Source organism: Bombyx mori, chromosome 19 (assembly GCF_030269925.1).
Source record: "Bombyx mori chromosome 19, ASM3026992v2".
In the NCBI taxonomy this organism is placed as follows: Eukaryota; Metazoa; Arthropoda; class Insecta; order Lepidoptera; family Bombycidae; genus Bombyx; species Bombyx mori.
The window spans coordinates 13,191,667-13,204,849 of NC_085125.1; the positions used below are offsets into that span (position 1 = coordinate 13,191,667).

At 34.4% G+C, this 13,183-nt stretch overlaps 2 protein-coding genes across 5 annotated transcripts in view; one reads left to right on the plus strand and one right to left on the minus strand.

Moving 5' to 3' along the window:
* LOC101744742 (peptidylprolyl isomerase domain and WD repeat-containing protein 1) overlaps window positions 1-2,011 on the minus strand; it is a 16,961-nt gene extending 14,950 nt beyond the window's left edge. Inside the window, exon 1 of the mRNA XM_021346712.3 lies at window positions 1,879-2,011. The gene's annotated coding sequence lies outside the window, so the exon portion shown is untranslated. The remainder of the gene's footprint in view (window positions 1-1,878) is intronic.
* LOC692655 (zinc finger protein) lies at window positions 1,673-13,183 on the plus strand. 4 transcript variants are annotated; one of them, XM_038017464.2, is made up of 4 exons: window positions 1,673-1,830; window positions 2,025-2,088; window positions 9,934-10,114; window positions 11,601-12,424. In XM_038017464.2, the coding sequence occupies exons 3-4, from the start codon at window positions 9,936-9,938 to the stop codon at window positions 11,851-11,853; spliced, it is 432 nt and encodes a 143-aa protein (XP_037873392.1). In that variant the 5' UTR covers window positions 1,673-1,830; window positions 2,025-2,088; window positions 9,934-9,935; the 3' UTR covers window positions 11,854-12,424. The 4 variants fall into 4 exon arrangements, with proteins under 4 accessions (XP_037873392.1, XP_012544172.1, XP_012544171.1 ...); XM_012688718.3 differs by lacking the exon at window positions 2,025-2,088 and having other exon boundaries at window positions 1,807-1,830; XM_012688717.4 differs by lacking the exons at window positions 1,673-1,830; window positions 2,025-2,088 and adding an exon at window positions 5,223-5,373.

Below are 13,183 nucleotides of genomic sequence, written 5' to 3' on the forward strand. Positions count from 1 at the left end.
GTGACTTAGAACCAGCAGACTTAAAAAAATATCTATAAATGGATTCGATCTCGTTTGATCTAATATTAAGCCTTGTGACACCGTTTATTCAAAAGCAGAATACTATCCTACGATAGTCTATTATATATCTATTACATATCTAATTCTACGATAGTATAAGCCCAAAAGAAAGATTGGTTGTAACATTAAGATTTCTTGCAGCAGGAAATTCGTATCAAGATTTAAAATTTAGTTCTTCAATATCCCAACCCCTGATAACAAAAACTATCCCTGAAACATGTGGGGCTATTAATAAATGTCTGGCACATTAAATAAAGGCGACCGAAATTAATACTTTTTATTCGGAAGCAAAAAACAAACTACAACGTCCTTACGTACGGAAAACTATGGGACGATGAATGGAACCATTCAGTAACTAAATGCGATTACACCTTCCTAAATGCGTTTCTAATTAGGCTTCTAAATGATTCAGTCAGTCAGAAACCATCCTTGCTACTGAATTCAGTAGACTAACTTACTTAATGCTATTACACTTAATTGATTTCAGTAGCGACTGAATTCAGTCGTCTGAATTCAGCCAAGTGTAATAAGCTTATTAGTGATCGTCTCAGGACAAAAGATTTCAAAATCTGACGCATATACATTATATGCCATATACATGTTCATCATTATTATACGTATTTTTTTATTGCTTAGATGGGTGGATGAGCTCACAGCCTACCTAGTGTTAAATGATTACTGTAGCCCATAGACATCTACAACGTAAATGCTCTACTCGCACAACTTAAATACACCACCCACACAACGTATTTATGTAAGTATATTGGTATATAAATCATATAGTGATTTATATATGTAAACGGTATGTATCAATTTATTGTATGTATTTTCTTAATGTATTAATTTTTGTACACCGCAACATACCTGCTGTATTTTTATCTTTTCAGAATTGCTGTAAATAAAAATAAATTGGTTGTCTGAAATAGATCGCTTTTAGCGATAAGACCGCCTATTGTACAAATATATCTGTTTGTTGACTGTTTTTTAATGTTAATTGATTTTTGATGTGCAATAAAGTACATTCTCTCTCTCTCTAAAACTGTGGCTATTTACTGAGAGCGTAGTAGTGCACTTTTTGCAAGAACTCGAAAAGCCACGTCCAGTAACTTTTTCTCACAATTTTGCGCTTTCGCAAAAGCTGAACAGCTACTAATCTACCACTACTACGCATTTTAATCTGAACTAAAAAAAACACTATATTATCAAAAAATAAGTCATAAAACTTCGCTCTTCGCGTTACGTTAAAAAAAACCCCTTTTAATGTTGTTCTATAGTTAAAACTGTATATACAAATAACAGACACGATAATCACAATATTGTTGATTCGCAGTATTGCAATTTACAATTTTAAACATTTTCTGACGTATTTGGTTTTACAAATGTACCTTATTTTAAGAAGATCATGGTAATGAATTTGATAAATAAAGTTTTGAAAAATTCAGATATCTGTAGTACAGTGGCGCCACCTTGCTAAGTGGATTTGAGTTGGCACTACTTACCTACTTGGACTGTTTTTATTCTTGTTCTCCACAGACCATGCGAAAGAAAACCGTTCTAACGTAATTATCTATGCTTTCAAGTTATCAAAACTTTTTGAATAATGTTGTCTATGCTCAATATGTCTTTTACGATTTTGTAGTGATGGTGGCTGGCTTCCTTGCTATAGAAGCGTCATAAATTACAACTTATTTGTAAATTCATAGGATAATTGATCGTCGAACGATCGTTACATTAGTGTCTTAAGTGCTCAAGAATTTTCAAAACCGATCGGTAAGTTTAAAGTGCAACTTTTATTGTGAAATCGCGCGCTACCGGTACCTTCACACGTGGTTTCGTTGCTATACCGCGTACGTACATTGCAGTCCTGTTTTCTTGTAATTAACAACGAATACTGCCACGACGCACTTTCTACTGATGTATCCGAGCGTATTCCTGATTGTTTTAAGTTAAAGCTTCTCGTATAGGTTGTTTATTGAACGTGGTCGTTTTGACAAGCGGTGGCTATCTGACACACATTCCGAACTTAAGGTAAAATTATTTCGTATGTAAGAATAGATTTTATTTCTTCACTGCTTTTCAAACACGTCGATATAAACGCTAGAGGTGAATGCTTTTACTTATTTGTTAAAGTGCTTTTTTGGTCTGTTTGCACAGAAGTAGCGAGTGACCAGAGTGACGCATCGCTTTAGAGTTAGCGGTTTTAGTTCGTGATGAAACGTAACAAGTTTAAACTTTAAACCATTCTATACTTCCATGTGTCATTAGCTGGTAAAGATATTATTTGAAAATAATAATAATTATGGGTTCATAACATATGTTGCCTACTATATAATTGCTTGTATCAATGACTTTGCAGGACTTTAACCTTAGGAAATGTCATGGTAAGAATTAAGTAGGTACTTTCTTGTCATTGCTTTCACTAAAACATAAAGTTTTGTATAAACAGTTTTAATGAAAGCATAATCAACATTAGCACTAAAATATGCAGTTCATAAAATATAAAAAATAATTTAAAAGTACATTGTTTTTTATGGTTGTTATCATAATGATAGAAAATTATTAGGTTAAAATTATTAGGGTAGGAAAATTATTTCGTGGGTGGCGCATTTACGTTGTAGATGTCTATGGGCTCCAGTAACCACTTAACACCAGGTGGGCTGTGAGCTCGTCCACCCATCTAAGCAATAAAAAAAAAAAAAAGGTACTCTTCAACATAAAAAAAAACAGATAATTATCTGCAAATATATCAAGTTATACAAATATTAATTCAATGAAACAAAGTGCAGCTATTGTTGTGCTTGTGCTGCATGTGTGGATACGAGTGTTTTGTGTGTGTGTGTGCTGGCTGCAATTTATCTGTTTACACAATTGTATCACTTACAAAACTTTCTTCCATAATATTTTTTTAATATATAACGTAATGGTGAACTAACAAATTTCAATTTACATGAGATATTGTAACATATATCTACATTTTATTTACACAAGAAGTACAGAATTACCAAAGTAGTTACAATTATGTAAGATTAAAAGTTTTTTTTATTGCCCTTGTAGGCTGACAAACGTACAGCCCACCTGATGGTGAGTGGTTACCGTCGCCCGTGGGCTTCAGCAGTTTCAGGGGCAGGGCCAAGTGCCAAGTTTAAGTGTTTTGGGAACACATTAAGCATCTTGCAGCTTTCCACCTGTGTATGAATCTTCTTTAAATAGCTTCATTTACTTTGCATCTCATTTGCTTTTTCAAGAGAAATGCATGAAGAGCTGGATTTTAAACTGTAACTTTGTTAGTCTCGCACTAAGCACACTGCTGTATTGTAGGGTCCACCTTGAATTTCTAAATAACATCAGGATCTGGCATCCTTTTCTTTTAAGTCTATATATGTTTGAAAATGTTAGTTGGTCCCAATAAAATATAGAACATGTTTATTTTTCACTATTACAAACATAAATGAAGAGAGCCTTGCATTTATTGTGTGAATATCAATACAGTTTCACTTCTAATCACTTATAATATATTTTTCATGTAAATATGTGTTTGCTTACTAATAATATTTGTAATGAAATAATGTGAGAACACCTAAACAATGACACCTGCAGATGTTTTTTTTATCATCTGTGAAGTACTGGCCACCAATAGGTGTATATTAGTATCCAACCTATTTCTGCCATATACCTCAGGTCCAGTTTGTAGAGTAGGTCAGCTGCTAATATTATGCAATTGACAAATCAACTTCTGGATGGTTGGAGTGATGTTACAGTTCTTATGCACTCCAGTAACCACTGAATGCACATATTGCAATTGGGCCTTAGTCTTAAGCTGGTAATTGCTGATTATTATCAGCAAGACTCAATATAAAGTGGGAATAGTAATCAAATTCAGATAATATCTTAAATATACATGTGTGTTTTTCATAGCCATGTACAACAGCATGACAACACAATGAATAATTAACATTTATTTCACCTTGTAAAGTTTCATATTCATTTCATAAAGGGACAAAGAACAGTGAACATGTAGAAATCAATTATTCAAAAGATGATATTTGTTAAACATGTTCATTAGTGATTTGTCTGTAGTTCAATTATGCATATATAATAGTGATATGGATACATTGACAAAAATAATACAATAGAATTAAGTGTATTGTTACCTTCAGAAATTTTTAGAGGAATAATAAATTATTCTGATTAATGAATTTAACAATACCGCCACCCTCACTCAGCCTTTGTCAAATATCATGAATGATGTTTTGCTTTGTTTTATATCAAATTATTGAAGAAATAAAAAAAGGATGAAATGAGATTATTTTATCTCTATAGACATTGCTAGGGAGCAAGTTTTAGCTAGTGCTTTCAGGCTGAACCCCTACCAAACCGGTGAAACTGGAATAGCCCTTTGAGGCCACCAGTGATTAAGTAAGGAAAAACATGCCAATATTACACATAGATGCCTCATACTAAAAGAAGTCCCTTTACAATTAACATAAAGAAAAGATGTCATAGTTATATGGAAACCCTGCAGGTGAAATTAATTTCATAAGTAAAAAAGATCTCTTAAAACACACTGGGTTAATGCAGTTGTTTCAAGTAATAGGGATGATCAGATAGTGATGTGACACAAAATAGGGGGTGATGGAATGAAACAGAATTGAAGCTTTCTGATCTGAATCCCTTTAAACACTAAAACTTTGTACAGTGATATAAAAAATTTAAAAACACTTGAGTCGTCTATTATCAAAGGTGGCAATCTGTGCATTTGGACAAAAATTTTTTAATGATATGTCAATTCAGATTGATTTGAATATAATCGTCTCCTTCAAAGAATACGGTTCAAAACCTGCATTAAATAAAGGTTAATAGTTAACCTGTTATTTATCTAAGATGTCGTTCCGAAGAGTTTTGTGACTGCCAATGGAATACAAAGTCAATAATTCGTTTTTCTGATTTACCAATCATTGTCCAAAAGTCAGATTGCCGGCTTTGATACTAGTTGACTCACTTTTGGCATAAATCCCCCCATTGATGAGTGGCATCAAATGGAGTGTTTTCTATGTACTTAACGAGAATTAAAACAAAGGCTTGTCGATATTCACTAATAAAACAAATTACAGATAACGTATATACAGTATATTGCTTACACATTTTGAACAATGGGTGTCAATTTGTTTGTATTTTTCATTAATGCCCCTCCACATGTGTTCCACATCTACACTTGTTTTGAGGTGTTCATTGTTACATAATTATTAAGTATTACACAGTCGTTGTAATAGTGTTATTTTGTTGTCATGACTGCCGAGGGAACTTTGACTAGTGGTAAATATTTTACTATTTACAAGAAAATAATCATACTTTATTAGGTATAAACATGTTATTTATTACATGCAGTGAGACAAGTTTATCAACGGCAGTGAGTCCCGAGATCGAAAGAAATAATACTAAATGCATTTTTTTGTTAAAATAGTATGGCAAAGGAAAGACATTCAGTGGAGAGTTTGACAGTTGTGTTGTTGAACAGTAATTTTTCTCTGTTGGTCATTTGTGAAGTTTTTTTAAACCCTATAAGGTCCAGAGTTCACACGTATTGGACATCAGTTTATTATTCGCAAATCCACAACGTGTATAAATTCACTAAACTAAATAGGACTTGGTACAACATTTTTATAAAAAATTTTAGGACCGCGAGGTGCCAAATATTGGTGCACATTAAAGCATACTTTAATTCATTCTATTCTAGTTGTTAATATGAATGAAAAAAAAACGTGATAGGCAAAGACTTCAGTTAATACTGCCCAGTTTGTTACGTATTATATAATAAGTCTGTGGAGGTTAGTTCCAATAAGCGGCCAACTTTTGCCGCGAAACGGTCATGCTTCAAAATTTGAAAGGGCGGGACGACCGTTATACAATTCAATTGAGTGTCTAGACATCATCTCTCACGGTGAGTTAGGGTAGCTACGTTGCGATGTTTTTGTGTACCGGTAATCACTTAACACCGGATGGTTTGTCACCTCGTTCACTCATATAAGCAATAAATAGTAAAAACATAAGAAATTTGTTTGGCCTTAATATAAATTTCCTTCTTTCGTTTCAAGAATCCCTGATATTTATAAAATAATCCTGGAAAAGCATTTTCGGTAATTTTAATGAAATTGCTTTTAAAGTATCGTTGGAATTAATTGAAATATACTATATAATAGTATGAAGAAGGAAGTTATAGCGCTTTGATAACTACGAGAATTAGTCACGAAAGACAAATGGCACTTTGGATGTTTTACCTGCCACCGAAAGAAGTTGATGTAGTCACACTAGCCTACATTTGTTTTAGAAAGTAAGTTTGTAATGCACCGTGACCAACTAGATTTCGTGTAATTGTAATTACAGTCGTTTTGTACTTTCGCTATTTTTTTATCATTTGTGACCGTTTTTTTCTATATTTTATTATTTCTAATTTAAATGTTATTGATTTTTAAATAGTCCATGTAAGTACCTTCGTGTCTTATTTCCTTTAATATGTATTATATAATAAGTGATATGAAGACAAAGTTTATCAGATTTCAGTGCAATCAACATTTTTATAAATTTTGATTGTTATCAGATATAGGACACGAAATTTATTGAAATCAGTTATTTGTTTGAACATAATCAAGTATTTAATATTTTAATATGTAAGGATTTTATGAATACGCACCGACGCATCTTAAAAGTGGTATGGAAACTGCTATTAAATTACTGTCTTCGAAAACTCAAGTACATACATAGATGTATATGAAATGTCAAGTTGATCGTTGAAATGAGATTTCCTTAGTAAATTTTCTTTTATATCAATATTATTAGTTCCACCTTTAGTAAATCTTGTAATTACTATCAATAAATAATGCGCGAAACACCATAGAACATAGCGTAACGTAGGTACCATCTCACAGCTTTTATATGTGGGGCGATCTGGCAAATCAATAAAATTGAATAAAACTATGCTAAAAAACCTTTGAAATGCATACAAAGTCTCTAGAAAGATAAACTCGATACACGTCGCGCCAACAAATATAAATAAAGAAGAAAGTTTCATTTCTACAGAAATAGGTTAACTCTCCAGACATTGGTCACACTTCCAATTTTGAAACAGTTCTTCAAATGATATGCTTGATTGAGTCAATTGTTTCGCATCGCGCTCCCCTTTTCAATTTTCTCCGTGGCGTCGATTCAGTGCGCGTGCACTAATCTATCGCAACACTCTTCTCGGCTTTTTCCAACAGAACGTGCTCTTGACGTTCCAAGACCTTTCTTATCGACAAAGGTCGACATAACTGGTGATAGTTTTGATACGAACCAGTTAAAAGTAGCACGTAATTACGATAAAGTATCGAACGAAGCAATCGGAATATCGGTAAAATGAAAATCGTGATTATTTGCACGAAACGCTTTGTAAGCCTTGTGGAAGTTTACGAGTAAACTGTCGCTTTATAATTTACACCTTGTTAAATTCTGTTTTTAGTCCTCTATTTCAATTAAGGAATCCAGTTTAAAAGTAAAATCTTAATAGTGTGATGATAAAGTCCTTTTAATATTGTATAAACTATTATATGTATGTATGTGTGTATATATGTATGTATGTATTTGTGATTGTGATTGTGTATATATGTATATACATATATACTATTTTGTGTATGTAATCGTAACTTAATATAAATTTCATTGCACGTACCACTATTTACTCTGCACTACCTTTGGTTGACTGGTAGAGAATGCCTTAGGCATTAAGTCCGCCAATGTAAATTTTACATGAAGTGTAATAAATAAAAATAAAAAAAATGCGAGAGTTATTTTGAAATTTTGTGACTAACCCGCGCACCGCACCGTAGCAATAAGAGCACGAGTTAGAGGCCTCAAAGAAATAGTAAAAAAGTTGTACGGCTAACAGTTACGTGCAAATGCTCTGAATGAGTTTTGTAATGAAATCTCTTTCGTTTCAATCTGTTGAATCGTGAGTTGGAAAGAGATAGCGAAGGTTAATGACCGTTGGTCACATTTCTAAAAGTCAATGTAACAAGGTCGCTTAGTTGATTAAATGCAAAAGAATAATTCATTAGGACACGTTATATGGTTAGTTACGAATTCCGAATGCTAAATTTAGCTTACATAATGCTAAGCGGCCACCACCTGAGACACCACTTGAGATACCAAAAGGTAGGCCTCGCTTTGAATTATTTTAAATCTGAACCCATGACACTTTCGCTTTAAGTAATCAACCTGCGCATTTGCATGATCGGTCCAACTTTCCAACTTACAAAAAATATGCAACAAGTAAAATCTTATTAGTACTGTCTTTAATTTACACTCTTTATCTAAATGTTGCCATGTTGCCTTATCTATATTAATAAAATTAAAAACTGGTCATTGGTAACAGAGTTTTATTTTCATTAAAGGCCAAATTAGGTTATTAGGGTGAATAAAGTTTACCAGTAAATTGGAAAAACCGTTAAACAATCACAACAATATAATTGTAATTTGGACAGTCTTAGGAAAAACCAATGTTACAGATATTTGAGATTCTCAGTCTTAGGGTCCTCAGAGTACTTGATCTTAACTTGAAAATGAATATTTCCGCCATCTTAGCGAGAAACCGGTGACTGTTAAAACACATTGCTTACGATTAGAACTAGCTTTTAGCCTGACTTCACTCTCTTAATTTGGCCACCGTCAGTCACGTAAACATACGAAAATATTTTGTTTACTTACCATCATTGTTCAGACGTCATTGTCAAAAAAAACAATTTAGTTACATCTACCGTCCCTGTTTATCATTATTTTTATTAGTAGACAATATATCACAATTGCCTGCATGGCTTAGAAGTAGAGAAATATACACTGTTTATCATTATTTTTATTAGTAGACAATATATCACAATTGCCTGCATGGCTTAGAAGTAGAGAAATATACATTTAGTTGATTTGATTGCGATAGCAAGCAAGGCCTTTGTAATTCAATTAAGTTCGATAATTTCTCATTTGTTTCTATAGTTTCCTTAAATGTCTAATCTTTGTGAAAATGGCGAATGTCAACCCGTTACATAAAAAAAAAAATTAATTTGTTTGTTTTTCTTAAGGTAGATGTCACGTAATTGCAATTCGTGCCTGCCCGGTGTGGTTTGCTATTTTATGTTCTTTCTTCATTGTGGAAGTCATTAATGAGCATTTGTTTAGGTAGATAAAATTTATAATTTACACACTCGTATACGGATCTAAACCCCATATTGCCTGAACCAAGACTCACGCAGAAGACCCCATAAGGACAATAAAAGAAATGTCAAAGATAATACAATAATTTCATTACTTTGGCCATTAGGTGATCTTGATTAAAATATCCAATTCAAGAGAGTAACAAATATGACAAGATTAAATTTTTAAATTAAAAAATTAAAGCAGTTAAATTGTGACCTGTAAGAATGAATAAAATTTCATGTTTGTTTCATGGAAATTTAAATTCTTAAAACAGTCATATATTAATTAGACTAGCGACCTGTCCTCGCTTCACTTCAACTGTAATTTATTATTGATTTCTCCACTATTTAATGGATATTATTACATATAAACTTTCCTCTTCATTCACTCTATCAATTAAAAAAACCGCATCAAAATCCGTTGCGTAGTTTTAAAGATTTAACCATACATAGGGATATAGGGACAGAAAAAAACGATTTTGTTTTATACTATGTAGTGATAAGGTCTTCAAGCAATCATGGATCAGATTTAAAAAAATACAAATTGATCAAATTTCGTTACTAAATTACAATTTTAACCAATTATTTTGGAAAACTGGTGAAAATGCACTAAAACTTAAATTATAATTAAGTTTTTCTTTTACTTCTATTTCAGCAATGAGTTCAAGCGTTTGCTACAAGTGCAACCGGACCGGGCATTTCGCGCGCGAATGCACGCAGGGGGGCGTGGTGTCGCGGGATTCCGGTTTCAATCGGCAACGTGAGAAGTGCTTCAAGTGCAACCGCACAGGACACTTTGCGAGGGATTGCAAGGAAGAGGCTGACCGTTGCTACAGGTAATTAAGAATTATAATGCAAGGTCAAGTGTACCTGTCTTGACCTATCTTTTGTCGCATTGAAGAGTAAAACGGCCGTGTAATAACCATTATGACGAACCTCAAGCTGGGTGTCAGTATTATTATTATGGTGTCTGTATGTAAACGGTAGGCAGTAGCTTGGCTCTGCCCCTGGCATTGCTGACGTCCACGAGCGACGGTAACCACTCACCATCAGGTGGGCCGTATGCTCGTCTGTCCACACGGGCAATAAAAAATAATAATAATAATAGCTACTTAACACTTGAGTGGGCTAAGCAAGCTTTCTATTCATATTGCAATAATTTTTTTGTGATTTTTGTGATGATGATTTATGATCGTAATCGTTGTTCACAGTACTCCAGGGCTAATTACTTTCAAACCTTGTTTGAAAAATGCCATGTCATAGCATTCACTATACACATTAGTGGCAAGTTCATTCCAGTGCTCTGCAAATGAATGCAATAGTTCCAAGTATTCAAAATAAGCTCCACTCTAGTTATATGGTGACAAAATAGTTAAAATTGATTAAAAAAAATAGTATAAATGGTGGGACTAACAACTTAAACTATTCTTCCCTTGTAACATTTGGAAAACAGAGAGACCCTAAAGTTCTTATATAGACCAAGAAGTTTTTTTGTCAGTTAGAAGTGACTCACACAATATACGCCTTTTATGTTCATGATCTTGGTGTTAGGCAGCTGCTTCACTGTGCCCCTAATATTGCTGATATCCATAAAATACTGTGATTACTTATTATTAGGTAGGTACCATACACCTGATCATTAATATATTATCGATCTAACCGAAATTGAAGAGTTTCATGGTAACGTAAAATATGACCCACTTTCCTGTGTGTTTCAATAGTTTTTAAGTAAAAAAAGATAAAAAATATGACGAATTATCGCGGTCAGTCGCCTTACACTAACGTCATTCGGGACACGTGCCTTGACCTTGCGTACATTGACATTAGCCTACAGACGGGTCGTTTGACTTATTAATCTACTGCTGCTGAATGTATGGATATGTCATAAAAACATTAATGATTTGTTGACCATTTGGCTTCAGTAATAGTTTAAGACTTCCATGTAATTAACATTTTAAATTTTATAATTGGCATTTAATTTTTTTTGTTTGCATATATGGGTGGACGAGCTTACAGGCTACCTGGTGTTAAGTGGTTTCCGGAGCCCATAGACATCTACAACATAAATGTGCCACCCATCTTGAGATATGGGTTCTAAGGTCTCAGTATAGTTACAACAGCTGCCCCACCCTTCAAACCGAAACGCATTACTGCTTCACGGCAGAGTTAGGCAGGACGGTGTTACCTACCCGTGCGGATTCACAAGACGTCCTACCACCAGTATAAAAATACAGTTACAGACAATGAATTTCATATGTTTCATGGTCACTACTAAAACATGTTTATGTTAAAAAAATATATGAATCGGTGTTGTGCTTTCAGATGTAACGGCACTGGGCACATAGCGCGCGAGTGCGCACAGAGCCCGGACGAGCCGTCATGTTACAACTGCAACAAGACGGGCCACATCGCACGGAACTGTCCCGAGGGGGGGCGGGAGTCTGCGACGCAGACCTGCTATAACTGCAACAAGTCCGGCCACATCTCCCGCAACTGTCCCGACGGCACCAAGACGTGCTACGTGTGCGGCAAGCCCGGCCACATCTCGCGCGAGTGCGACGAGGCGCGGAACTAGCCGCAGCCACCTTGTCTCCCTTACAATCAACTATGTATATTATGATGCCACGCACGGACGATAAGCAAAGGACGCCACGCGCGACACACGATAACCGATTACAGTACAGATGCAGAGCGGCGTCCGCGCCACAGACTGAAGAGTGAGGTTCGACTGTTGACTTGTATATAGACGGGCGCGTTGAGGCGCGTTCGTGTTTGTTCTTGCACGACGTGAGCGAGTTATTGTGTTTTAAATCATTTAAATAATCGTGATTGAACTATTGATGGAGTAGCGTTACAGTTTTTAGCATTACAGAGTATATATTTAATATATTTTGTACAGATTTTTTTGTCAAAAGATAAATTGGATGCTGGCGTACCATGAGTTTGAATGAGGAGAGAAGACCTGGAGCGACCCCGTCCCTGAGGCTTCCCTTCGTCCCGAACTAGTGACGTTTGCGACGCGTCGACGACTCACTCATCTTCCTCTCATCTCTCAACTGATTTATTTTTATTAAACAGTTCCTTTGTTTACGATCCTGCTGACTTGTGGAGTATTCAGTGGTTAATTAGAGTTTCATTAAACTTAATATTTTTTATTTTGCTATCCCTGTCGATTTGCCTCTTGAAAATTGAGTCATTCGACTCTCCAATGGGACAATAGTAACAGAGTTATGGTTTGGTTATTAAAAGAAAATTTAAAATGAGAACCATGGAATATTTTGATAACTTGCAAACATAACATAATTGTAATAATGTTTTGAATAGTAATTCAATATGAACTCGAAAGCCATAAATCATTTTCAAGAGAAAAAGAGTAACATCCTTTAACATCCCAGTCTCACCACCCTCCTTTTCCAGTATTAAAAGAAAATGCCTTTATGTAGCAAAAAGGCAAGCTACATTTTGTTGTTTTAACTTTAACATTTGTAGAGATGTTTCTGGTACAAGTGAATAAGTTAAATTCCAAAAATTCACCTATTTGGAATATTCGTTCCTGTAGGGATACCGACTTATAGTTGCCTCCTTTTATCGTAGTTTTGCCATGGTCATATTTTCGGTTTGATATGCTTAAATTGCCTTTCTTGGTATTTAAGACTTGCAGCCTATGTTTCAGGAAGGGTGTTGTTAGTTATTCTACCCCTAACACATTCATGTAATCAGATTATTTGTAATTTACTTATTCTTTCGAATGCGAAGTTTGCAGTTAAGTTTGCTATGGATAAAAGTTACGAAAAGTTGAAGCTCGAATTGAACATTATTCGAAAGGTACGCATACCGCATGAAGTGGGCCGTTAATTTTTATTTTGATTTCTTTTTTAAATAAATATTTTAATTACCTACGACTA

Bases quoted from the DNA above. Each gene is read 5' to 3' on its own strand.
- LOC692655 (XM_012688717.4), top strand. From the start codon at position 5,346: ATGACTGCCGAGGGAACTTTGACTAGTG. The intron at 5,374-9,933 runs GTAAATATTTTA...CTTCTATTTCAG, and splicing joins CGAGGGAACTTTGACTAGTG to CAATGAGTTCAAGCGTTTGC. The intron at 10,115-11,600 runs GTAATTAAGAAT...TTGTGCTTTCAG, and splicing joins GAGGCTGACCGTTGCTACAG to ATGTAACGGCACTGGGCACA.